General features: G+C 38.8%; 2 protein-coding genes across 6 annotated transcripts in view; one reads left to right on the plus strand and one right to left on the minus strand.

Moving 5' to 3' along the window:
- NCK1 (NCK adaptor protein 1) overlaps positions 1-27,599 on the minus strand; it is a 553,292-nt gene that overhangs the window by 314,817 nt on the left and 210,876 nt on the right. The gene's annotated exons all lie outside the window — the stretch shown is intronic.
- The window catches only part of STAG1 (STAG1 cohesin complex component), a 389,253-nt gene that overhangs the window by 242,774 nt on the left and 118,880 nt on the right, over positions 1-27,599 (plus strand). For all 3 annotated transcript variants that reach the window (XM_053929346.2, XM_024565652.4, XM_024565653.4), the window contains 2 exons: positions 16,964-17,062; positions 17,576-17,655. In XM_053929346.2, the coding sequence (XP_053785321.1) occupies positions 16,964-17,062; positions 17,576-17,655 (179 nt within the window). The remainder of the gene's footprint in view (positions 1-16,963; positions 17,063-17,575; positions 17,656-27,599) is intronic.

Genomic DNA, 27,599 nt, shown 5'->3' on the forward strand with positions numbered 1-27,599 from the left:
TTGGGGGGGGGCATTTTAACACAGGAGGTTTTGGTTGATTATGCATAAGCTGCAACTTGCTGCAATGTTATCTTTTGCCTGTTGGTCTAGGGGATGGTTAGTCACCTTCTCTGATCTTGCTTTCCAATAATTTCCAGTTCTAGGGACATAAGCTCAGAAGAGTAAAAATGGCAGTCATGTTTAATAAGGTGATAGGCCTCCTGGACAAATGGCACCACAATAGGAAGTTATACCAACTTTATCCTTTCATAAGTACCCAGGACTTTCCTCCCTGATGACCTTTTGTATCTGACCTATCACCCTTTCTCTGCTTGTGTCTGTCTAACTGCCTACCACAGTTATAGTTCATAATTTCAGTTGTTGAAATTTGTCACAGCTATTAAAAGACTTTTTTTTAAATTCAATTATATTCTTAAATTTTTAAAGCAAGTTTGATAATACAATACTTTATCTTACTATTATCAACTTCTAGAGGACTTACTTTTTAAAGTATTATCAAAGATTTTCTTTCTTTGAAGTGTCTTTCTCTGGTTTTAGAATTAGGATAATGCTGGCCTTATAAAATGATTTTGGGAGCCTTCCCTCCTCTTGAATTTTATGAAATAGTTTGAGGAGAGGAGTTCTCAGAATGTTTGGTAAAATTCACCTATGTAGCCATCCAGTCCAGGGCTTTTGTTTGTTGGCAGTATTTTCATTAGTGTTTCAGTTTCACTAGGTGTAAATCTATCTATTCAAATTTCTCTGATTCTTCCTGATTTAGCTTTGAAAGATTGTCTGTGTCCAGGAATTTGTCAATTTCAACCAGGTTATCCAATAGACCACTCTCCCTGATGAACATAGATGCTGAAATCCTCAACAAAATGTTAGGAAACTGAATATAGCAATGTATCAGAAAAATCATAGAACATAAGTGGGATTTATTCTGGGAATGCAAGGTTGATAAAATAATTACAAATCAGTAAATGCAATCCACCACATACACAAAATGAAAGATAAAAACTACATGATCATATCAGTAAATGCAGAAAAAGCATTTCATAAAATCCAGCAGCCATTTATGATAAAAAATAAAAACAAATCTCTCAGCATAGTGGTAATAGAGGGAACATACCTAAATATAATAAAGGCCATATGTGACAGACCCACTGCCAGCATCATACTCAAGAGGCAAAAAATACAAGTGTTCCTCTTAAGATCAGGAACAGGACAGCGATGTCTGCTCATACCTCTGTGATTCAACATAGTACTGGAAGTCCTAGCCACAGCAATCAGAGAAGAAGAAATAAAAGACACCCAAACTGAAAAGGAAGAAGTAAAACTCTCTTTATTTGCAGATGACGTTATACTGTATATCAAGAACCCCAAGCATTCCACCAAGAAACTACTAGAACTGATAAATGAATTCAGAGAAGTAGTAATAGGAAAAAATTGATACCCAGAAATCAGTTGCATTTTTATATTGACAAATTAGACTTTTTTTATGATTGTTGAAGTACAGTTGTCTCCACTTTTGCTCCACCCATCCCACCCTCCCACCCTTGAACCTAACCCCTTTGGCTTTGTCTGTGTGTCCTTTATGTTTCTTGATGGCCCTTCCCCTATTTCCCCCATTATCCCCCTCCCCACTCCTTTCTGGTTACTGTCAGTTTATTCTTTATTTATTTATTTTATTTTATTTATTTTTAGAGAGGGGGAAAGGGAGGGAAAAAGAGGGAGAGAAATGTCAGTGTATGGTTGCCTCTCGTGCATCCCCCACTGGGGACCCAGCCTGCAACCTAGGCATGTGCCCCAACTGGGAATTAAACCAGCAACTTTGGCTCGTAGACCCTTGCTCAGTCCATTGAGCTATATTAGCCAGCGCAGTTTATTCATTATTTCAATGTCTCTGGTTATATTTTGCTTTATTGTTTGTTTGTTCATTAGGTTCCATTTACAGGTGAGATCATACGGTATTTGTCTTTCACTGCCCGGCTTATTTCACTTACTATAATACTCTCCAGTTCCATCCATCCATCAACAGGGTTATTGCCTTATTGATGTTAGCCATATTGATGTCAGAATGGCTAACCTCAATAAATGGACAAACAACAAGTACTGGCAAGGATGTGGAGATAGGGGAACCCTTTTGCACTGTTGATTGGAATGCAGATTGGTACAGCCAACTGTGGAAAGCAGTATGGAAATACCTCAAAAAATTAAAAATGGATCTGCCTTTTCACCCAGTAATTCCATTTCTAGGAGTATATCCGAAGGAACCCAAAACTATTTTGAAAGAACATAAGCACCCCTGTGTTCATTATAGCATTATTTACAATTGCCAAGATAATACAAGCAGCCCGAGTGTTCAATAGATGAGTGGATTAAAAGCTATGGGGGATTTACCCAATGAAATACTACTTGGCCATAAAAAAAGAAAATTGTACTCTTTGTGATTGTATGGATGGACCTGGAGAACATTTTGCTAAGTGAAATAAGCCAGGCAGAAAGACAAATACCATGTCACTCATGTATGGAATCTAAAGAACATGCTGAACTAACAAGGACAATGGGGACAGACTCATAGATGGAGACAGCTAGTGGTGGGGGTGGGGGGCTTGTTAAAGGCAGGAGAGATTGAACAAAAAAGGGAAAAGGACTTGGACATGCACAACAGTGTGGTGATTGCTGGGGGGGAAGGGGGTATAAGAGGACTAAGTGGTAATGGGAAAAATACAACAAAGATTAAACTTTTTAAAAAGTATTATCTAAGGTATTTTAAATACCACAAAATTGCATAAATTATAGTAAAAGATCCCAAAAGGATTTTACAAGCCATTTTTGCTGCTAAGAAAGAGTTCAGAGTGTAGGGAGACCATTCAAGTTTATTGCTCAGCTCCATACTTGCTAATTTTTAAGGATGATTGAAAGGGGTTCTTCCCTACCTCTTTCCAGGGAAAATTCAGTTAGTATGTAGTGAATTTTTTTTCCTGAATTTTATCATTCCTAGCAAATTCAAATTATTTTCTGTACACTAATAAATCCCAAGCTTGATTCTGTATTTTCTTTGTTTTAATGATCTTGTGTAATTGGGAACCTTCCCATCAAAGCCTCATGTCGTCCTTGCTGGTGTGGCTTGGTGGGTTGAGTGCTAGTCTGGGATCCAAGAGGTTGCCAATTTGATTCCCACTCAGGGCACGTGCCTGGGTTGTGTACCAGGTCCCAGGTTGGGGGTTGGGCCATGCCAGAAGCAGCCAGTTGATGTTTTTCTCCTATTTTTCTCTCCCTTCCTCTTTCTCTAGAATAAATAAAGTCTTTAAAAAAAAAAAGCCTCGTGTTAGGTTTATCCAGTGAAATTTCACTACGGTGCGAGAGAATGTAGAATTACACAGTTTGTCCTTACACTTACACACACTGTTAAATCCCGCAAGATGAACTATTTAGGAGTAAATTTAAAATCCTTAACTTTTAATCCTCACCACTACCATACCAGTTTTCCTACTCCCTCCACCTCCCTTATAGAGTATTTACTGAATATAAATAACAATCACCAGTTTTAACAGAATTTATATATGACCACAAATTCTGGGAGTAATACCAATTTGGTGTAATTTATCAAAAAAAAATAAAGAACTATCATTTTAAAATCAATAAAGTGTTTGTAGAAATCCTCCATGCTAATAAAGGAAATGGTAGGTTTCTCTTGTATGACATTTTCAGTAGAACGATTTTGTCAAATTAAGGAACATTCAAACCTGTAATAATTTTTATAAGTTTATTTGAGACAAATTGATAACAGTTGCCAGGAGTGTCATCACTGGATTGACTTCACTGGATTGAGAAATGCTTCTGGAAATGGCAGTTTTGCACCTTATTATATGCAGTACAATCAAAAGAGAAGACTTAAGTTGGTTACATGAAATCCAGTGGTGATAATTTAGGGAGGCATGAGAAAGCAAAGTGGGAGATACCTTGGATTGGATAAAAAGTAAAATGATAGACGCCTACTTCTTTTATATAGGTTGGTACAGGATAGTTAACAGTCGATAATTAACACAATAACAGTAATGATGAGGAGATTTGCCTTCTTCCTCTGGTGCAGTGCCTGTGCTTTGAGAGGTCCATAAAAAGGAAATTTGACATTCCAAAGGTATGTTACCTTAAATGCAAAAAAAGACAATAGTCAGGCTCAATTAAGGTAAATATTGACTTGTATCAAGGATGATTCTGTCCTGTCGCATGACTGCCCACCATGACCTGCTTTTAGTTTGAAAGTTTTTAATTTTTGACCACCCTATGTGATTGAGTTCTCTGAGTTTATAAGGCCATCACACAGGCCCCCCCTGAGCTTGTCAAGTTTAGTATGTAGCCCCATTTGTCCAAAACTTAATAAATCTCTCCTACAATTTCTAGACTTCGTATAAATATTAAATAACCCCTTCTAAACTTTTGTTTTTATTATTCCCACTCTAATCTTGCACTTTTTTTCTCTGAGGAGTATAGTCATTTGCTTTCTCTCCTTCTAGTCTGGTTGAAACAGCTCATTTTATAGGATATGGCTTCTGCCTTCAGACTCATTCTGTGCCTTTTCAAATGAGCTAATAAAACAATTCTTTTTTTTAAGATTACATTTTAATTATCAATTGTATTTGTTTCAGTTTTATAGAGATGAAATTGATATATAACATTGTATTAGTTAGGTGTACAATGTAATGTATTAATTTTAGAATTTTAGAAGTTATAACCTAGCCTACCCTACTAAATAAGTAAGACAAACTGCTTTTTAACCTTGCCAATTTATATAAGTTTTATAGTATAAGTTTAGTCAATGGAAAGAAAATCTCTAACAAGTAAAATAGTTACTAGAGATTGTTTGTCTTTCTGTTGATCAAAATTTACTTCTAAATTTTCTACCCAGTTTTAGTTCTGTCATTAAGGGTAAAATAGAATGATACATCTAATTTATAAACACATAAAATAATCTCTGTGTTCTGGGCTAAGTATTTTAATCTCTTTGTATATTTATGCTCATGACCCTAGATTGCCTTTATCCTTTCCAGTTTGTCAGGAGTTCTCTGTACTGTTTTTGTTTTTAACGAATGTGTAAAATTCTTCTGCTTTCTTATATATGCTTGATTTCTCATATCAACATTTCTTTAGTACTTGGGTAGTATCTGTTTTCAGTTAGTCTACCTCATTTCCTCTTCTTTGTGTTGAATCATTTCAGATTCTCTTTCTCTTAAATTCACCCAAAACCTTTCTGTATATGTAAAGCAAATGACATCTATTGCCTGTCACCAGAAGTAGACTTTCTAATGCTTTGCCCACTGTGTCTTGATATTGGGGCTGCCACAGAAAATACAACACAGTGAAGCTCTGAATGGAACAGTGCTTTCTTTACTCACACAGAAGAGGGACAAAGCAAGATCATTTTCAGTAGTGGGTGTCATTCCACCATAGCCAGCCATCCCTCCCAGTAGTCAACACAGAGCACTTGACCTGCAGGTACCCTTTTGTGACACAGGACTAAAAATGCTGTCTCCTTTCCTCAGGGGACAGATTTAGTAGTGAGGTTGGCTAGGTGCCATATGAAACAGGCTAAAACAGAACAAGAGAACATAAATGGAGTCTGAAAGAGGAAGAGTATTCCCATACAAGATGATAAACCCAGCATAAGCTGTGACGACTCTGTCTCTTGCTAAGGAGTGTTCCAGGCCCAAGGTCCACTTTTATGTGGAGTGGTGGTGTCAAAAGACTTCATTCATGTAGGAGACTGTTTTTGTCAACAGTTCACCCCCCACTCCTGCTTGGCCACTAAAATAACATACAAAGTATATCAAGTCCTGTGCAATTGAGTCTATTTGGGTTCCCGAACAACTTATGTGGACATGGATTGCTTATAGAGCCATTGTGTCATCTGGAGGCAACACTTTACAAGGGTAATTAGAAGAGCCAGGTCCATGAGGACAGTCAGGCCTCCCTGGAGAATGGACTTCAATCAAGACCTCAAGTGCCTGGATTAAGCCAACTAGAGAGGGCAAAAAGTGAGGGAACGGGGCACTGAGACTATACAGCTGATAACCATCCCACCTAAGCATGGATATTCACCAACTCAGTTTTTAAGTTCCTCAAATTGTTGATGTAGTTTGCAGAGAGAAATGCTGGTAATAACACAGATGTCACCCTCTTCTGCCAGTGGATAATTGAGGGTTATTTGATTATCCACCACTACTTTGACTGGTGAGTGTAGTGTGTCTTGTTGGTCTTGGATGGCCAGGCAATGATCTTAGCTGTTCTGCTATGGTTAAGGGCTCTTTTTTCGAGTTCCTGTATACTTATACCTGGTATTAGAATTTGGACAACAGAATGAATCAGCGGTTGGTTTGTCTTCCCAGAAGGGTACTGTGAGCTACTCTATGGTGTTAGCAAAGTGAATCCTTTCCAGCCCTCTCTGCAGTTGCTCACATGGACAGTGAGCCCTGTAACTCTTGAGACAAGAGATGATTCCCTTGGAGGCAGATATTCTGTTGCACATTGGGGTCTGCAGAGAAATACATAACCAATAGGGGTGCAGGTGACACCTGTCAGGGATTTGTTCTCATAGTGTTGACCAGTCCAGTCATATACAGTCTCAGCTTGGTTTTGCCACATGGTTATAGACAGAGGAAAGTTGCACATGGAACTTCCAAGTTCTAAATGTCAATACACATAGATCAGTAATAACCATTCTGGTACAAAGGTCTTTTTCTGTCATATTACAGATAATATTAAAGAGGGGGACTTTAGCTTCTGGGCCTGTATCAAAAGACTTGTTCAGCTTGAGGAATACGAAGTCTATCCAGAAAGTATCTGGCCTTGTAATATGAAAAATAAGACATTTATTGAAGAAGATACAAGAAACGTTGTACATAGGACAATGATGTCTCAGTGTCCTTCAAAATAGGCACTTTGGGACCTCGCACATTTCTCCCAGTCCCCATCAGCTGCCCTGGTTATATTTTCCTGAATCTCATTGACAGTCTGAAATATCTTCCCTTTCAAAGGTGATTTTAGTTTTGGGAAAAGCCAGAAGTCACAGGGTGCCAAATCTGGGCTGTAGGGGGCGCTGAGTTATTTAGGTTTTTGATGTTTCACCAAAAAACTCTGCAAAAGATCTGATGCACCAGCAGGCACATTGTCGTGATGAAGCTTCTGATCATCAGTTGCCCATAGCTGTGACCTTCTGAATCATCCAAATAGTTTCCACAGAGGAATGTTCAAGCTTAACACAAAATCTGGTGCAGATTTGTTGCTCTGTTCACTAAGTCATATTGAATGTGATGGCCACACAGTACACATGTTTACTGAATGGTGTGCACCGCCCCATTGACTAGTACAGTGAAGTCATCGTTGTTCACACATGCACATTCCAGTCCACTCCCCTTGGCTGCCAGGTTACATACAAACAGTTCTCATTGTGTTAATAATGGCTGGACTTTTTCCAGACAGACCTCATAGCTTGAAGGTCTGAGTAGCATCAGTTTGTCTCTCCTCCCTACAGCTGTACTGATGTTTGTCAGGGTGTTGTTCTAGGCAAAGCAGAAACTTCTATATGAATGAAAAGAGGAAAGATGATGAATGTTCCACTCCCCTCATTCCATGAACCTCCTGAGGCCAGGGATGTCTCATCTGCTACTCATGGATATCATTGCCTTGGTATTCCACCCCAGACTGTCCTAATCTTGATGCTACTACCTCTGTGGGCCTCCAGTGCCCTTATTACTTGACACAGGTGTTTTGGTTTCAGTTGCCAAGTCCCAGAATGGAGGTCACATCTTGCACAAACTCAACGTGTCCAATAATATGATCCACCTGATTGGAAGGATCAATTGTTCCTAGCACCGTAGTACTGCTTGGTTTTATCTCCCATCCTTGTAGTATCCCAGAAAATGGCTATCCAAGGGAAGCATCATATTCTGATAAGAGTCAAGGGGCACTGTTCCGGGTGCTATGGCAGCTGGAACTGTAAGCTACTCCAGAAACGTGGACTCTTGAGAGGAAAAAAGAAAAAGAATGATTGGTATACTGACATTGTGATTTCGTGGGCACAGCCTAAAAACACAGCTCCCTGCTCCCCTCCCACCCACCTCATCCAAGCTCAGTATTTCTCAACATGTGCCACAACGCTATGTTTCCCTTGCACTGGAGTACAGTGTTTATTAACAGCCATACAATCCTTGTTAGAAGGGAGTACAGATTCGCTAGCAGGCTGTCTTAGTTTCCTTTTCTTTAGTTGCTGTTTTAAGTCAACTGTTCATTTGTTCAGTGGGTGCAGTTGTTGATTGGATACATGGAAAGTTCATCATATTCCACAAAACTATGCCCCTTGTTGTCTTGTTTAGGCAGTGAAGGATGTTCCTTAGAGTGAAGTCTGATGGGTTATCAAAAAATATGATCAAAAGAAGAATAGTCTAAGTAGCTGTTGATGAATAGTGTGGCGGCATCTCTGAGCAGGACTGGAGGGTAAGGAGTTTAATGTGATTAGTTTTCCAGACCCCGGCAAGTCTTAGTCTTTGGTTAAATGTATCCTGTTAATTTGAGGACATTGACAACAGTCACTAGAGTTCCGTTTATGTGTTCGGGTTTTTTAAAAGTCCTTTTCCATGAGTATCCACATGAAGGATATATATTTTTTTTCTTCCTAAGCAGTAAACTGCTGCCGTGATTATTTTCCCCATGTGGAGGATCTCCTAATTGTCCAGTCTTTTAGTTACCATTCTCCTGATGAGTTGGCTGGGCCATTGGCAATAGGCCATGAGTTGATGAAAATGTATCAAGGCATGTTGGTAGGGGTGGCCTGCACCAATATCACCACATTTTGGAGCTTGGCCTATTGGTTGAAATGTCCACATTTTGCCTCAGTCAAAAGATTGTCACCTACTGATCCGATGACAGCTGTAGGAGGGGGCAGACACCATCTGCCTTTAGTTTCACAGAGTTGTCAGTAAAACGTGCCATGCTGTCAGCAGACATGTCTTTGACTCTTGGGCTCTAGGTAGCTCCAGGAAAAGGCCAGAGCACCTCCTATGGATGTTTGGATCATTAAAGTAAATGATTCTGCTTAATGGACCCTACTAGTCCCTTGGGATTCTGGCTAGGCCCAATCTTGTATGTACTGTTTCCATTTGATGATCAAGCTCTGTTGAGTCTTTCCAGTTTTATTAATTGGCTTCATAATCACCCAAGTGAGAATGGGTAGTACAGGTTGTAGTGTCACATGTGGCACTCCAGCCATAAAGTGGTCTATCTCCACCAGTGCCCAATAGCAAGAAAGGAAATGTAATTCAAAAGAAAGATACTGGGTAGCAGCTTCTGGGAATTTGTCCAGGATCCAAGAAGCCAGTGTATCCCATTGGCAGTTTCTTGCTGTCACAGATTCCAGTCAGTGTATTTGGTAGTTGGGGCAGGGGGAGAGATAGGGAAACCTGCAATTTCATCAGGCATACAGGTCAAGGTCCCAAAGGCTGTGCTTGGGCCACAGCTTGTTGAACAGTTTCCAACACTTGCTGTTTCAAAGGGCTGCTTTGTGCTTTACCTTGATTAAAGGGGCCAAGAGAGCACCCAGGTAGGGGGAATACATGATATTTTTAATTACACAGACAGGCCCATTACCTATTGGGCCTCCTTTTTATTGGTGGGAGCTACTACCATGGCCTACGTTTTTGTTTTTGTTTTTTCTAAATATATTTTATTGATTATGCTATTACAGTTGTCCCATTTTTTTCCTCCCCTTTCCTCCTCTCCACCCACTACCCCCCCCACCCAAGGATTCCCCCATCTTAGTTCATGTCCATGGGTTGTGCCTAGAGTTCTTTGGCTCCTCCATTTCCCATACTATTCTAAACCTCCCCCTGTCTATTTTGTACTTACCATTTATGCTTCTTATTCCCTGTACCTTTCCTCCCTTTCTCCCCCCTCCAGCTCTATGTGATCTCCATTTCTGTGATTTTGTTCCTGTTCTAGTTGTTTGTTTAGTTTGTTTTTGTTTTTGTTTTTTAGGTTCAGTTGATAGTTGTGAATTCGTTGTCATTTTACTGTTCATATTTTTGATCATCTTCTTTCTTAGCTAAGTCCCTTTAACATTTCATATAATAAGGGCTTTTGATGATGAATTCCTTTAACTTGACCTTATTTGGGAAGCACTATCTGCCCTTCCATTCTAAATGACAGCTTTGCTGGATACAGTAATCTGGGATGCAGGGCCTTACCTTTCATGACTTTGAATACTTCTGTCCAGCCCCTTTGCAAACTTTGCCTGCAAAGTTTCTTTTGAGAAATCATCTGATAGTCTAACGGGAATCCTTTGTAGGTGTCTGTGTCTTTTTCTCTTTCTACTTTTAAGGTTCTCTCCAATGTATGTGGCGGAAAGGTCCTAGAAGGCCATGACCTACGTTTTTGTTTGATTATCTCTGGAATGCTTTCTCTTGACTTTCTGCCTAATTGGCTCCTAGGAATTTCACCCGTTCTTTGTGCCAGGCCCTGGACTGGATTATTTATTTGGATTTATATTCAAATTGGCACTAGTCATTTCTTCATTGACTGAGTGTAGCACTGTAGCCATATGTTTTTTGGTTGGCCTTGCTATCAGGATGTCATTAATCTAATGGGCAACTAAAATTTCTTTGGGGCCTTGGGCTTGTTGAAGATCAAGCTCTATCCACTGGTGACATATTGTACAGTAATTTAGGTATCCCTGCAGAACTATAGTAAAAATACATTGTAGGCCAGTGTGTGTGAATGCAAATTGGTCCTGATCTTTATCCTGGAATGGGATCAAGTAAAAGGCATTACCCAGATGAGTAACAGCATACTAGTTTCCCATTGGGATTGGCACTGTTTTAGTGACAGTGATAATGTCAGGGACTGCTGGAGCCAGAACTGAAACTTTCATGTTTAACTTATGGTAATCTGTCTACCTCCAGGCTCTGGAGGCTTTATAAAATGGCCAGGCTGGGCTGTTAAATGTTGACAAAATGATGTTCAGCACCTCTGCATTGTCTTGAATTAACAAAATAATGTCCTTTTCCCCACCATACTTTTGTTGAGCAATGTGCCATAGTGGGCAACTCTGGGGTTGGTCAGGAATGCACTTGGCCCATTATACTTGAATTTATCATTGTTATGGTTCATACACTGTAAAGCAGTGGTGGTCTTCAGTATGTCACACAGCCAGAATGTTAATATCTGTTAGATACTCAGTTTTGAGAACCACGATTATCAGAACTGGAAATGGTCCAAAGGGCTCCATCCACAATCACATGCAGACTTGTCTCCCAAAGGTAACTTACACCCTACCCAAAATCACCCAATGTCGCTATTTTAATCCTAGCTTTTTTGGGACCTGAGATTATTGTCATTTGCACACCAGTATCTAAGAGCCCTATAGAAGTCTGCATTCTACCCCCCCTTCTATCCTGACGGAAGCATGGGGCCTCTGATGGGGACCCAGAGACCTTGCTCCCATGCCTAACTGTGCTATTCAGCCCTAGACATTTGAGTCTGCAAAATCCTGTCAGAGAGATGTGCCAGCCAGGCTGCTTGAGATTCCCCTGGTTCATGCCAGTGTCTGTCCTAAAGTTTTCATATTCACTTTTAGCGGTATCATTGGTAGTTTCCCATTGAGTGAGAACAGGTATTATTTGAGGCCTGCAAACAACCTTGGTCAGGTGAAGTGTCCTGGATGGGACTTCTTTACTTCTTTCACAAATCATTTTTAACCCCTAAGGCACCATGGAAGCTGGGGAGTGGTCATTGGAGCACAAAGGCAGCCAAGAGTCAGGAGGTAGTTTCTCTACTCTATTTAGGACCCACTTCAGATTCCACCCTCACCCATTTCATCAACTCATCCTTGTTGATGGGGAGGTCATCTGCATCCCATTTATCCCTGTATGGCCAGAGGGAGGCCACTACCTCATTCAGTTCATTACTACCACTCTACCCGCAGAGTTGGCACCACCCTCTCAATGCGGCTGACTAGACAGTTATTTTAATCCTCGTCTGATGATACATGCATTGATATTTTAGAGAGAGAGAGAAAAAAAAATAATCAGTTGCCTCCTGTACTTGCCCTGACAGGGATCAAACTTGTGATCAAGGTATATATCTTGACTGGGAATCCAACCCGCAACCTTTCCATAAGTAGGGCAATGCTCCAACCAGCCATGCCACACTGATCCTGCCAGGCAGGGTTAACTAGACTTTTTGTTTCCACCATGCTATGTATGTTTTGTTATTGGTGACTCATTGTATGTCTTAGTAAGGAGGTGTTCCAGGCTGAAAGCCCACCTATTGTTTATTTATTTATTTATTCATTCATTCGTTCATTTATTTCAAATTTTAAGACAAAGTTATTTACAAAGTTACAGACATAGTAAAAGTAAGCCAGCTGGGCTGCATAGGCTCAGGAAACAAGTTACAGAGACAAAAAAAAAAGGCCCTTGGAGCTTAGGAAAAAGGCGAAGATAACACGCCTAGGGGAAAAAGAGGGGGAAGAAAGGCCCTGGCATGCTCCCAAGAGGAAGAGTGCCCCAAGTGGAGGCCAGTCTTCCTACTGCCTTTCCCAGCAGTACATAATAGTGTCCCTCCCAAGACTATATCTTCTCTCCTTAGTAAATAAAAATAAACAGATACAAGGAAATTTTTGGAAGTGGTGAATATGTTTGCTGACTTAATTGTATGTAATAGTACCAGGCATATGTGTATTTGTCCAAAGTCATCAAAGAGAAGTTGTTTTTCAATTATGTCTCAGTAAAGCCGGAAAAAAAAAAACCATTTCACCATGTCTCTCTACTCCCTTCACCTCTGCCATATGCAAACACACCTCTCCTTGACAAGACACCTGAATTTGGTTTATTTTAATTCTTTCAAAGTATTCCCACTGAATATCTGTATCACATGTATGCATTTTAGTAACAATCAGCATTTTCTTCTAGAAGCATGAGTTTAAAAGTACAACTCATGCCCTGGCTGGTGTGGCTCAGTGGATTGATCACCACTGGCCTATGAACCAAAAGGTTGCTTTGATTCTCAGTCAGGTCACATGCCAGGTCCCTGGTTAGGGGCGTGTAAGAGGCAGCCAGCTAATGTTTCTCTCTCAACTGATGTCTCTCTCCCTCTCTTTCCCCCTCCCTTCTCCTCTCTCTGAAAATAAAATCTTTTAAAAAGTAAAATAAAAATACAGCTCATTATGAAATTGGGCCATTTTGCTTCATAATACTTTTTATAGCTCCTAACATTTTTCTTCAAAGATTATTTTGAAAAATTGTTGATAGAATAAAGAATCTCTGACAAATATTGCACATTCCCCTCCCTCAACAAGTCACTTTACCTTTAGCTATTTCGTTTTTGGGGTTGTTTTTTTTTCCTGTTTTCATGTATTTTTTAAGTTACTCATTCAAAAAATAATTATTTAGTAGTGGCTATGCATTAGGCACTGTGCAAACAGCATTCAGATTCAAATAAAACTTTGTGTAATGGAAAAACAAAGTATTCAGGTGCTATAATAGAAATATCATCAGAAGATAGGAGAACAATTACCAAAAAGGAAACTAGCATTTTCATCTGATTAGGTTAGTTTACAGGGTTTGTTTTTTTTTTTAAACACTTCTATGGGTAGCACTTAAGTTACTTGTTAAGTGCCTGTAATGTGGACAGGGCATGCTATCGGTGAAGAAACAGATTGGGAGGAGAGGTAGTTGATTGGGAGTCATCACTGGACAAGGTGAAGATAAAACCTGATTAATGTGTTTGATCTACCTGTAATTTGCTGTGTGAACTTGGATAGGTGGAGTAATTTCATCTTTTTTGGCCTTGCTTTTAAATATATAGTTGGAGACCATTAAGGAAACCACTTACATGCTATCTTAGGTCTGGGGTTGTTATTTTACATTGCAACCGCTATCTTTAGTCTTTTGTTCATCCATTGTTGCTTTCTTGTGGTTATGTAATACCTTTGTTGGTTTTCCACCTGTTTTGCCTCCAGGAATAATACCACGTCCTATGAGGCATCTCCATCCATCCCCGTGGGGCTACCCTTTAACCTTGTTGTCCATGGCAATTATGGGGTGGGCAAAAGTAGATTTACAGTTGTGAATATGTGAAACACAGTTTATCTTGTATTATTTATTAGTTATTGTATCATTTATTCGTATTGCAACTGTAAACCTACTTTTGCCCACCCCTGGATTATGCCCCCCTTGCATCTAATAGTTTGTCTTTACTATTTTGTGACCTTGTCATCTCTTGGCTATTGGAAGCTTAAGTTCTGTTTATCTCCCACACTCAGCCCTAACCTGTGAAACACAGGCAGTATGGAGCTTCTCAGTAATGCCCATGTCTCTATCACAAGTCTTTTTCTTATTGCCTTGGTAGACAAAGTATTCTCTGGGCCCTCCTGAGAAACATACTCAACTTGAGGGACTTCTGAACTTATATAATAGATTCTGTCTTGCCTGCTTACTTTCCTGTGTCTTTGAATTTCTTCCTTCATAGTCTGGCACACAATTCTGTTATCTGTTGCATTTAATATGCACCGTTGCCTTTTACAAGAGCCATCCAGCAATATGTTGGACCATTTCCAGGTATCTTTAACAGGGCCTTAAATGCAGAGTCAAGGGAGAGTGCCCTATATCCAAAAACTCTCCTATTTTTTATTTCTACTCTCTGATCCAATACCCCCAGCATCCAATCCCTAGCATCTTCTCCTTTTTTTCTTCTTGTTTAGATTGGCCCATTCCTTTAGCACTTAGAGCATATAATCCTTCTCTTCCCTTAGCAGACAGAATACTTTTCATTTGGGCCATGCTGAGATTTGACCTTAGACTAGTGGCCACAAGGGGAGTTTCCTGTATATCATGAGGAGTGCTATAAGCATTGTCCTTAAGGCACTTACTTCATTTGAGGCTTTCATATAGTTGAAGGTGGGGGGCATACTATTCTCTAACAAGGAATATGAGCTTTATTTTGAGGCCCACAAGTTCATGGGAAACTTGGAGTTAAAGGTTTTCAGCTGCATCCACCAAGATATTCTTTAGACTTGCATCTCTTTCTTATATAGCTCTGGTTTTGGCATGGGAGACTTGTCTGGGATGCAGACTCTCTTAAAGTCTGCTACCTTGAAATTTCAGTCCTGGGCCTGGTCTTCATTATGATCATCAGCTCTTTATCTGCAAAGGATAAGTGTCTCTTTAAATATTGCCAAAGAGGCAACATTTGCTTAAAATTTGTGATTAACTTGTCATTTTCTTTCTTTAACATATCAGTGATTCTTAGCCATGCAGTTCTATACTCTTTACTCACCCTGCTCCCTCAAATGCACATCCCCTTTCACCCACAGGTAAATTAGAAAATGGCTGCTATCCAGTAATTGGGTCCTTCTTCATAATAATTCATCTTTCAAGTGCTCCAACCCCATAATCCAATCATTGATCAGCTTCCTAGGACCACCACTGTAGGTACAAACTGTTTGGCTCACATTCCCTAGAAGACAAGCCTGAGTCAGAGATTTCTGTGCTTGCGGTACATTGAGGTTTATACTCTGAAAAGCCTGTGAGAAAATGAGGAAAGTAAGATAAAGCAGGAAACACTAACTGAAATGTGATTTATAAGTCTTACCTAACAAGATCTCACCAGGACCTTTGAAGAATAAATTGCATCTCAGAGGTTGTCCTGCCCTGAGACAAGGAGGTTGTGTGTTTTTGTCCTACATCATTCCCCTCTGGCTATGGGCCTTAGCCTGGAGGAGAGAAAGGGTGTGGATAGGAGTGACAAGATGGAGCATAATCTCCCAGGAATCTCTGTGCCTGGTGGTTCTTTTCAGCCGGGGTCAGTTCTCTACAGAAAGGTATAGATCTGAGCTATTAGCAATCAACACTGGAGGAAAGAGGAAGATTAGCCTCCTTTACGGGGATCTAGGAGGGACAACAACAACATCTACTACTGGCACCTCAGGTACTTCCTGTGTGCTAGAGACTTTAACCAACAAACATCTAATTCAGTAGTATGCTAGAACTACCTTGGATCAGCTTGCAAGAGAGTGATTATGCACATCCCCTTACGAATAACATCTCCTTGGTATCTTGAAATTGGCCATGGAGGGATTATTTACAAAACTGAAATCTGCAAATGCAAAAATTCAGGGCCCGGTCCCCAGAGCTAGGTGTTAAAACTTTTACCAGCATACCCCAGCATTTAATCCTCGTAACAACCTTATGAAGTTAGTATCATTTTATAAATGAGAAAACTATTAGAGTGATTAACCATATTTTGCCATGTATAATGTGTACTTTTTCCCAATTTTGAGGAGGGGGGGGAATAAGGGTGCACATTACGCACGCAGCACATTATATCTGGCAAAATAGGGTAATGCACTTGCTATCTCATGTAGCTATTAAGCTATAGAATTAGAAATAAAAGCTATTTTTTTCTGATTGCAAAACCTGAACTCATTGTTATAGCACATTGTTTCTTTTTGAAAATAGAAACTTCAGTATTCTTTGAATCTTTTGAGAGAGTGGGCTAAATTTGTAGATGATACTGAATACACTTTGATCACCTTTAAACTACAGAGTGAGATTTTTCTTCAGGATTATTCAGTAGTTACATGAATACAAATTGGAGTACCCTTGAAATTGAAATAATAGGTTAAAAATTCTCTCAAAGTGCCATAGTATAAGGTGGATAATACTCCATGCTGAATCAGAGTTGGTAGATGTTTGAACAAGGTGTAGGTTACTTTCAAATGACTAAGGGGTTTTGGTGCATTTTTAATTAATATAAGTGAAACACAGCTGATACAATTGAAGTTTCATCCTATGTTGAATTACAATGTGAAGTAATGGAAGGGTTAAGCTAAAAATTACATGAGTCTTCACAGAGACTTGAAAATCTTTTCAGTCCTTTTGACATGGAATCGATCACTTCTTTTGTGTTTTTATTTGTATTTCTATAGCAAGGAGAAGTCAGGCTGAAGTGCTTGAAAGCTCTACAGAGTCTGTATACGAATAGAGAATTATTCCCCAAATTGGAGCTATTCACAAACCGATTCAAGGTAAGCATCAAGAAAGCTTAGCTTATTTTATTTTTCATCTTAAAAATGCTACTTGTAACTAGTTGAGCAAATGCCATTACCACAACCAGTGTTTAGTTCGTATTCTTTACAGCATATTCTTTAGATAAACCTGTATTAAGTAGATGAATAAATCTCTGCTTTACAAAATATATTACAAACATCAGTTTTCAGTTATTCCCTCTGACAGAAAGCCCCCTTGCTTAAAACAAGATTTTCTTTAATACAGCTTTTTATAATTACATTAACTTTGCAAGTTAACGTTAATTTGTCTCAGTATTAGGGAATGCAAGTCAATGAGAAAGATTTTAGATTATGAACATTTATTCTAAATACCTCCTTTGTGTGAGTAGGGTTATAATAATACAGTTTTAAGACTAAGGCTTCCATTTAATTTATCTTGAGTCTTGCATGCACTTGCCAAAAGATGTTTCCTTAGGTCTGTCCTGACTTATTTTCTGCTTGTGGTTGATTTGATTTGTAACTTATTTTCAGGATCGCATTGTATCAATGACACTTGATAAGGAATATGATGTTGCTGTGGAAGCTATTCGATTGGTTACTCTGATACTTCAGTAAGTATAGTTAAAATCTTCATTTAATCTTTTGAAACTGTAATGTCCTTTTTCCCAGCATTATTGATGTATTTCACATATATTACCTGAATATAAAGGGTGGGGCAGAAGTAGGTTTAATAACACAAAATATGTTTTGTGTTTTATGTACTCATAACTGTAAACCAACTTTTGTCCCACCTCTACTTATTGTTTTAGATTCTTCTTTACATTTTAAGGTTAGGTTTAAAATTCGGCTTTTCTCTCTTTTTGTTTTTTATTATGACTGTATCAGTTTCCTCCACATAAAATTTCTTTTATGCTCTGGCCAAGTAGCTCTATTGATGAGAGCATTGTCCCAATACACCATTGTTGCAGGTTTGATCCCTGGTCAGGGCACATACAAGAATCAACCAATGAAAGCATAAGTTGAACAACAACTCAATGTTTCTCCCCCCTACCAGCATCCCCTTCCCTCTCTTTCTCTAAAAATTAATGAATAAACATTTAAAATATTTTTAAAAGTTCTTTTATATAAGAAATACTTTTTTAGTTTTTTTATATAAGAAATATTAATGAAGAAACTAGTCCAGAGGAAATATCAATGAAGAAATACACCTTTCTATTTTAAAAAAAGAGAAAGAAGGCTTCAAAAGGGATAGGCTTTTCAAATAGGCTTTTTTGGAATGGCATAGAAGTAGGAGAATGGAAATAAGGCATTTAAATAGTGTCATTAATATGGTAGAGATTTTAAATAGTAATAATTTTATTTACAGAGCTTTGACTAAAAACTAGGAAGAATTTATGATCCTTCCTCGGGAGAATGTAGATTCCAGCAAAGTCATTACAAAGCCTCCCCTCCCTACTTCATGATTCCACATGTATCATGTACCAGTACCATCTATATTGCTGTCTCTTATTGTTTTGACCTTTTTCCTCGTTTCTGTTCCTTATTATTGTGGCTTTATAATATAGTATATGTTAAAAATATGACCGCCTCGTTTTGGGTGATTCCTTCTTAACCTTTCTTTTTAAAATACACTTCGCTCCTTCTGGATTTTTTTCCCCTCTTTATGAATTTTTAAAGTACATTTGTTTAGTTCCTCAAAAACATCTGTTAGGATTTTAAATATTGGAACTGCATTTACTTTCATGATAAATTTAGGAAAGAATTGAGGTTTTATCTTACAATTAATCATTTGTGCATAAAAATGGTGCATTTTTTAAATTCAAATCTTATTAGATCTTTTATATGAGGTTTAAATTTTTTCATAGAGGTATTGTATATTCTTTATTAGGTTAATTTTTGAGTACTTTATAGTTTTGTCATATGATTCATGTTTAGTTTTAAAAGTGTTTTCTGCTCGGTGTTTGCTGAGGCACAGAAACCCTTCATTTTTATGTTGGTCTTCCATATTTTACCTATTAGAATTCTATGCATTCTTTTTTTTTTAATTATATATTACTGATTATGCTATTACAGTTTTCCCATCTTTTCTCCCTTTTATCTCCCCTCCACCCTGCATTCCCCCACCCTCCGGCATTCCTCATCCCTCCTTAGTTCATGTTATACATACAAGTTCTTTGGCTTCTCGGTTTCCTATACTATTCTTAACCTTCCCCCATCTATTTTATGCCTACCAATTATGCTTCTTATTCCCTGTACCTTCTCCCCCACCCCATTCTTCCCCTCTGTACTGAAAATGCTACATGTGGTCTCCATTTCTCTGGTTCTGTTCCTATTCTAGTTGTTTGCTTAGTTTTTCTTTTTCTTTTTAGGTTCAGTTGTTGATAGTTGTGAGTTAGTTGTCAGTTTACTGTTTATTGTTTTTGATCTTCTATTAGATAAGCTTCTTTAACATTTCATATAACAAGGACATGGTGAAGATGAACTCCTTTAACTTAACCTTATCTGGGAAGAACTTCATCTGCCCTTTTATTCTAAATGATAGTTTTGCTGGATAGAGTAATCTTGGATGTAGGTCCTTGCCTTTCATGAATTTGAGTACTTCTTTCCAGCCCCTTCTTGCCTGGAAGGTTTCTTTTGAGAAATCAGCTGATAGTCTTATGGGCAGTCCTTTGTAGGTAACTCTCTCCTTTCTACCTGCTGCTTTTAAGATTCTCTCCCTATGTTTCATCTTGGGTAATGTAATTATGATATGCCTTGGGGTGTTCCTCCTTGGGTCCATTTTCTTTGGTACTCTCTGAGCTTCCTGGACTTCCTGGAAGTCTGTTTCCTTTGCCAGATTGGGGAAGTTTTCCTTCATTATTTGTTCGAATAAGTTTTCAATTTCTTGCTCTTGTTCTCTTTCTTGGCACCCCTATGTTTCGGATGTTGGAGTGCTTAGAGTTCTCCCACGGGTTCCTAAGCCTTTCCTCATTTTTTTTGAATTGTTTGAAATGAAGAATTCTGTTCTGGTTGCATGTTTGTTTATTCCTTCTGTTCCGGATCTTTGATTTGAGTCCCGGTGTCCTTCCCTTCACTCTTGTTTCCCTCTATATTTTGCTTTATTTCACTTTGGGTAGCCTTCATTTGTTCCTTCATTTTGCGACCTGAACTCAATCATTTCTGAGAGCATCCTGATTACTAGTGTCTTGCACTCTGCATCAGATAGGTTGTCTATCTCCTTATCGCTTAGTTCTTTTTCTAGAGGTTTGACTTATACTTTCATTTGGGCCATATTCTTTCTCATGGCACATCTATTATGTCGTAAGGGGCAGAGCCCTAGATGTTTGCCAGGGCAGGGCAACTCACGTGCTTTTTTGTGCCTCTGTCTGGGGGAGGGGACAGAGAGGGAACAATGCTGCTCACTTGCTGTGCTCTAGCCCCACTTTCCAAAAACTCTCCTTTGAGGCTGGGAGTTTCTCTTACCTTCGCAATCCCTGCATTATTTTACATCTAGTTTTGAGTCTTTAGTTTCCCGTTAAGCCATCCCTGCTTTGTGCACCTGGTCAGCTGCCTTGCCCCAAGTCCTCTCTGCTGAGCTGCCTGTCTCTGCCCCTCCTAACAGTCTGGGTGAATGTTTAACTCCTTGCTGTCAGAGTTCCATGCAGTTTGATTTCCTGGCACTTCTGGTTGTTTATTGTTTTTAAATTGGTTGTTATCCTTCTTTTGGTTGTGTGAGGAAGCGAAGCATTTCTACCTACACCTCCATATTGGCCGGGATCTCCATCAGGTCAGAACTCAATGCATTCTCATGGTTTGTTAAATGTGTTGGGTTTACTGTGTAGAATGTTATATCATCTGCAAACAGTTTCACTTTTGTCTTCTTTTTGTTTTATTCTCTTGTCTAGTTGAATTAGTCAGAACTATGAGCACTATAAAAGTATTACTGAAAGCAAATGTTCTTTTTCTTTTTTGTTCTTTAGAAGGCATCTAAAGTCCTTTGTTTCTGTGATTTCTGAGATATGTTTTTGATATATGATAAAATTTCTTTTGTGTTCTGTTTTCTCAGATTTTTTTTTCATGTATTCATGAGCCTGAATCTCACAGGTTTATCTAATGGTAAACCACCCTTGCTTTTCTAGAAGAAATCTTGTTTGAACATGATGTATTTGGTTTTATTTTATTTTGCTTAAATACAATACATTATATTTTAGGGTTTTCACATATGTGTTCATTTGTAAGTTTGACATAATTTTTTCCTTGATCCAGCTTCAGAATCAAGTTTATTCTCTTTGTAAAATATGTTCAATAGTTTCTTGCCCTTCTTCTGTTTTGAAACAGTTTTTTTCTGAGTGAGATTAATTTTTCCTTGAAACTTTGATAGAATTCTCTTGTTAAAGCCATGTCAGTCTTTAGTTATCTTTGAGGAAAAGCTCTTTTGTTACCATTTCTACTTCTACACTGATTACTTATCTAAATTATCTATCTTTTGCTAATTTTAGCTTTCTTTAAACATTTAAAAATATATTAATTTCATCACTGTATCCAGATTTATTATTTCATAACATGTTACTTCATAAAACTTTTCTATTTCTTGTTATTGGCTCTTATTTTTAATTATATTTTATTGATTATGCTGTTACAGTTGTCCCAATTTTTCCACCTTTTCCCCCCTCATATAGAAGCCTAACTCCCCCAGGCAATCCCCACACCATTGTTCATGTCCATGGGTCATGTGTATAAGTTCTCTGGATACACCAATTCCTATATTGAACTTTACTTCCCATGGCTATTAAGAAGGACCTACTTGTCTTTATTCCCCTCAACTCTTCACCCATTCCCCACACCCCCTCCCATCTGGCAACCATAAAAACATTCTCTGTATCCATGATTCTGTCTCTGTTCTTCTTGTTTGCTTAGTTTGATTTTGTATTCAATTGTTGATACATATGTATTTATTGATATTTTATTCTTTATAGTTTGATCTTTTTCTTAAATAAGTCCCTTTAACATTTCCTATAATGATGGTTTGGTGATGATGAACACCTTAGGTTTTTCTTGTCTGGGAAGCTTTTTATCTGTCCTTTGATTCTAAATGATAGCTTTGCTGAGTAGAGCAGTCTTGGATGTGTAGGTCCCTGCTTCTCATAACTTTGAATATTTCTTGTGAATCCCTTCCAGCCTCCAAAGTTTCTTTAGAGAAATAAGCTATTAGTATTATGGAAACTACCCTTTAGGTAACTAACTTATTTTCTCTTGCTGCTTTTAAGAATCTCTGTTTGTTATTAACCTTTGACATTTTAATGATGATATATTTTGGAGTGGGCCTCTTTGCATCCATCTTGTTTGGGACTGTCTGTGCTTCCTGGACTTGCATGTCTATTTCCTTCACCAGATCAGGGCGGTTTTCTTTCATTATTTTTTCAAATAGATTTCCAATTTCTTGTCCTTCCTCTTCTCCTTCTGACACCCCTATGATGTGAATGTTGTACCCCTTGAAGTTTTCCCAGAGGCTGCTTATACGATCCTCATTATTATTGGATTCCTTTTTCTTGTTGTTCTGAATGGTTGTTTTTTTGTTTCCTTATGATCCAAATGATTGATTTGATTCTCTGCTTCATGCATGATACTCTTTTTCCCTGTAAATTGTTCTTTATTTCAATTAGTGAATCCTTTCTTCTTTACTGAATCTTTTATATGCTATTGAGGTCCTCACTAAGTTCCTTGAACATACTAATAACCAGTGTTTTCAACTCTGCATCTGATAGATTGCTTATCTCTGTTTTGTTTAGTTCTTTTCTAGAGTTTTGCTCTGTTCTTTAAATTTGGGCCATGTTTCCTCATTTTGGCAGCCTCCCTGTGTCTATTGGTATATATTTGGTAGAACTGCTATGACTCCCTTCTTGGTAGTGTGGTCTAATGTAGCAGGTGTCCTGTAATACACAGTGGCATAGCCTCTCCTATCACCCAAGCAGGATACTTGAGGTATGCGTTTCATGTTGATTGAGTACACCCTCCTCTTGTAGTTGAGCCTTGTTGCTATTTGGCTGGTCAGTGGGAGAGACGTCCACAGGCAATTCAGCTGCACAGATTGACTGTGACCACTGACCACCAGTGTTCACCTACCATGGGAGATCGGCTGTGCAGGGGCAGGTGGTGGTGCTCTGACATGGTCTGTAGCTGTACACTGGTGCACAAGCCCTGGGTTTTCCTGGCTGGTTGCAGGCCAAGGTTAGCCCCCACCTGTGTTGTGCCCAGGGCCACACTGCATAAGCTATAAAGCAATCTGAGATGGCTTCTACTGGCTGCTACTTGTGTTGGATTTGGAGATTCTTCTGTGAAACCAAGCTGTGAGTCTAGTTTGGCTGCTTCTAGTGCTGGGGCTGAGGCCACTTGGCAAAATATACTGTGGCTGGGGGCTCACTGAGGCCAGCTGTTGTTTGTTTGAAAGTATTTAGGAAGTTGTGAAGTATGAGCCATGACCAGTCATATATATGGAAAAGCCACTGTTAATGGCTGTAAATTGTGTGAGACGGAGCCTCCGGGGATCTCCAGTACAGGGCAAACATTGTTAACCAGGTTGATGGAGTCTCAGATATGGCATCATCCTGCTGGCTATGTGGCTGTGTAGGGGAAGGGTCAGAAAAAGGACAGTGGCCTCTGTCCACCTTTCTGTCACGAGAGAAAACTGTCCCCAAGCTCACACTTTGATTGCAGACACTTCTGTTCCTCCCCATGTGCCACTGATGTCTTTCAAGCTTCTATCCCATTGCTAGAGGTCTGAGGGAGTGAGTCTGATTAAGGTCATGTGTGGGTTGCTTGGTACTCCAGCAGTTTCTCGTACCTATTCAATCTCCACTGGTTTTTGTAGGCAGAAGTTATAGGGATCTTTCTTCCTGGCACTGGAACCCTGGGCTCAGGGGTCTGGTGAGTGGCAGGGACACCTAGCTCCTGAGCTGTACCTCCTGAATTTTTATCCACCACGTGGATATAGGACCAGGTCATTCCATATCTCCACTCCTCCTACCAGTCTGGATGAATATGATTTCTTTAATTCTGTAGTTTTCAGACTTCCATTGAACTTGATTACTGACAGTTCTGAGAGATGGTTGTTCTATGTTTTAGTTGTAATTTTAACATGGTTTTGAGAGGTGTGAGAGGAGGTAACCTGTGTTTACTCCCCCATCATTACCCAATTGCTCTTTTTACTCCATTTTACTTGTATCCTCTTTTTCATGATCATTCATGCCAGAGGTTTGTTCATCTTACTACTCTTTTCATAGGACTAGTGTTTTTGGCTCATTTGTTTCCTGTTAATAATCATATTTAAAGCTCAATAGTGCATATATCTTTAATTACTATACTGATCTTAGAAGTTGGACACAGAATATTTTCATAGACAATAAATGATTAATATTTTGATTACCTGTATGATTTCCATTTTAATCATAGATTTCAGTATTATTTTTGTTTTACCCAGCTATGCATATATCAATTTTTTTAAGTTGTGCTTTCTGTTTTCTTATATGATCTGGGAATGTGTTCTGAGTGGTTTGGTTAATTTTCTAAGAACAACATGTGCTTACAGTGTAGAGCAAAAGTAGGTTTACAGTTATGAGTAAGCAAAACACAGTTTAGTCTTGTGTTACTTATTAATCATTTTTATTTACTGTGTCATTCATATTACCTGTACCTTTGCTTACTTTTTCTGTGTTTTTTAAGAGGAATGTGTGAAAGTCGCTAAGTACTGTTGTTAACTTAAAGTTGTTGCTTGGTATACTTCATAGTATATATATTGGGACTTATATGTTCGTGATTTTTACACCTTCTTATACTTTTCATCTTAGTGTTACATACAATTCTTTCTTGCCATTTATGATGAATTTTTCTGTTCCCAAACCTATTTTAAAATATTAAGCCCCCTAGTTATATTTTGTTTATAAATTTTAAACTCATCAATAGCTTTTCAATATCTTTCCTTCAACAAAAAATATCCTGACATTCCCCCCATCTACCTGTTTCATTTAAATTGTCTAGAGCAGTGATTTTTCAACCTTTTTCAATAGGATAAATAATAAAGGAAAAGGAAGTTAACAAATACAGAATATCTGATTCTCTGTGGTCACATAGCCTACCTTGTTTGGAGTGAGAAGGCCCAGAGTTGACTCGGCACTTGGGGATTGGATGACTGAATATACTGTGTTTCTGGTCAAGCAGAGCATTTACAAGGACACAAAAGTTATCTAAGTTTTGGTTTGCTGATGTGTCACCCTACACAGTTGCGGTTTCATCTTGGTCCTCGAAATGTATTTCAACACTCCCCATGTTTGCTTGTCCTCTTAACCAATAATTTTCGTCCTTTTTCATCTCGTGGCACATATAAACTAATTTCCTAAAATTCTGCAGCATATCAAAAAATACTTAGATTTTGCCAACCTTGAAAAAAAAAATAGGTATTAGGGCTGGCTAGGGTTGGAGGATATCTGAGCTTACAATCTCGGGAAGACACAAGAATCAGCCTTGGCACAACCTATCTGCACTTGCACAACAACACACAAGACATGGGGGGGGGAGTGACCCTCAGTCAACCAGCTGCAGGCAAGGACCCACCAAAGAAAGACCCAACAACAATCAAAACCCGATTACATCCTGAGAACCAACATAAAAAGTATCCAAAGAACATCTGGTTGGGGTGATCAAGGAGACTGCACCACTGAATCTCATTAGGCTTCCTACCACAGAAGTTCACACTACAATATCAGCAAGTCAAAAACAGATCAATTTAACAAGCAGAAGCAAACAAGAAGAGTCTCACAAATAATGGGAAGACAAAGAAACAACCCACAATCGAAAGGAAAGGAGGAATCCTGAGAAAGTGCTAAATGAAACAGAGGCAAATCAACTATCAGATACTGAGTTCAAAACAATGATTACAAGGAAGCTCAATGCACTCAGTGCTAATTACCAAAAACTATAGGGAAACTACGAGAAACTTACTGCAAAATATATCAGCATAAAAAAAGGACATAGAAACTATCAACAGAGGCCAAGAGGAAATGAAGAATACAACTTCTAAATTGAACAACATGGTAGAAGGAATCAAAAGAAAGCTAGATGAAGCAGAGGATCAAATCAAATCAGCGGCCTGGAGGACAATGTAGAAAAAACTCCCAGAAAGAGCAAGAAAAGGAATAAATATGCAAAAAGAATGAAGAGGGTTTAAGGCAAAGATGGCAAACACAAGGCCGGCAGGCTGAAACTGGCCCGGCACCCTATTTCTACCCAGCAGTTGTGCTGAACTCTTGCTTCACTGTTATGGAGTAGTTACATTTATACAGTCCTAAAGTTACATTCGACCCTTTGAAGGCAACTGTGAGGCAGATGTGGCCCCGGTGAAAATGAGTTTAACACCCCTGGCATTAAGGGAACTGCAGGACGTGAAACATAATAATATCCACATTATAGGGATAACAGAAGGAGAAGAAAAAGAGCAAGGGATAGAGAATCTGTTTGAAAAAGTAATGATGTCAAACTTCCTTAATTTGATGAAATAAAAGCCACATATGTGCAAGAAGCACAGAGGGTCCCAATCAAGAGGAACCCAAAGAGGCCCACTCCAACACACAACTCATAATTAAAATGGCAAAATTCCAAGACAAAGAGAGAATCTTAAAGGCAGCAAGGGAGAAATAGGAAGTAACATACAAGGGAGCCCTGATAAGGCTAAGCTGAATTCTCAACAGAAACACTATAAGCTAGCAGGGAATGGCAAGAAATATTTCAAGTAATGAGCATCAAAGGCCTGCAACCAAGACTACTCAATCCAGCAAGGCTCTCAATTAAAATGAAGGTGAAATAAGAAGCTTCGCAGACAGAAGAAGGCTAAAAGAGTATACCTCCACCAAGCCAGCATTGCAAGATATGGTGAGAGGACTGCTTTAAGAAGAGGGGAAAAAAACAGAAAGAGAGCAACACAAGCACAAAGGGAGTGAAATGGCAATCAAGAAGGACCTATCATTAATAACATTAAATGTAAATGTATTGAATGCTTCAATCAAAAGACATAGGATAGCCCTGGCTAGTGTGGCTCAGTGGATTCATTGCCAGCCTGTGAACCAAAGGGTCAACTGTTTGATTTCCAGTCAGGGTATGTGGCTGTGTCGTGGGTCAGGTCCCCACTGGGGGTCATGTGAGAGGTAACCACACATCTATGTTTCTCTGCCTCTCTTTGTCCCACCCTTCCCCTCTGTCTAAAAATAAATAAATAGAATCTTTTTTTAAAAAGACATGGGATAGCTGAATGGATAAGAAAGTATGACCCACACATATGCTGTCTACAAGAGACCCACCTGAGAACAAAATACCGTCACAGACTCAGTGAAGGATTGGGAAAACACATTCTGAGCAAACAGGTGCGTAAAAAAAGTCAGTGTAGCCAGTCTCATATCCAAAAAACTACGTTTCAAAACAAAGGTCATAAAAAGAGACACAGAAGGACACTTCATAATATTCAAGGGAAGAATCCATCAAGAAGACATAAATATTAGAAACATACATGCAGCCAAACATAGGGGCTTGG

This window comes from Desmodus rotundus, chromosome 8 (genome assembly GCF_022682495.2).
Source record: "Desmodus rotundus isolate HL8 chromosome 8, HLdesRot8A.1, whole genome shotgun sequence".
Taxonomy (NCBI): domain Eukaryota; kingdom Metazoa; phylum Chordata; class Mammalia; order Chiroptera; family Phyllostomidae; genus Desmodus; species Desmodus rotundus.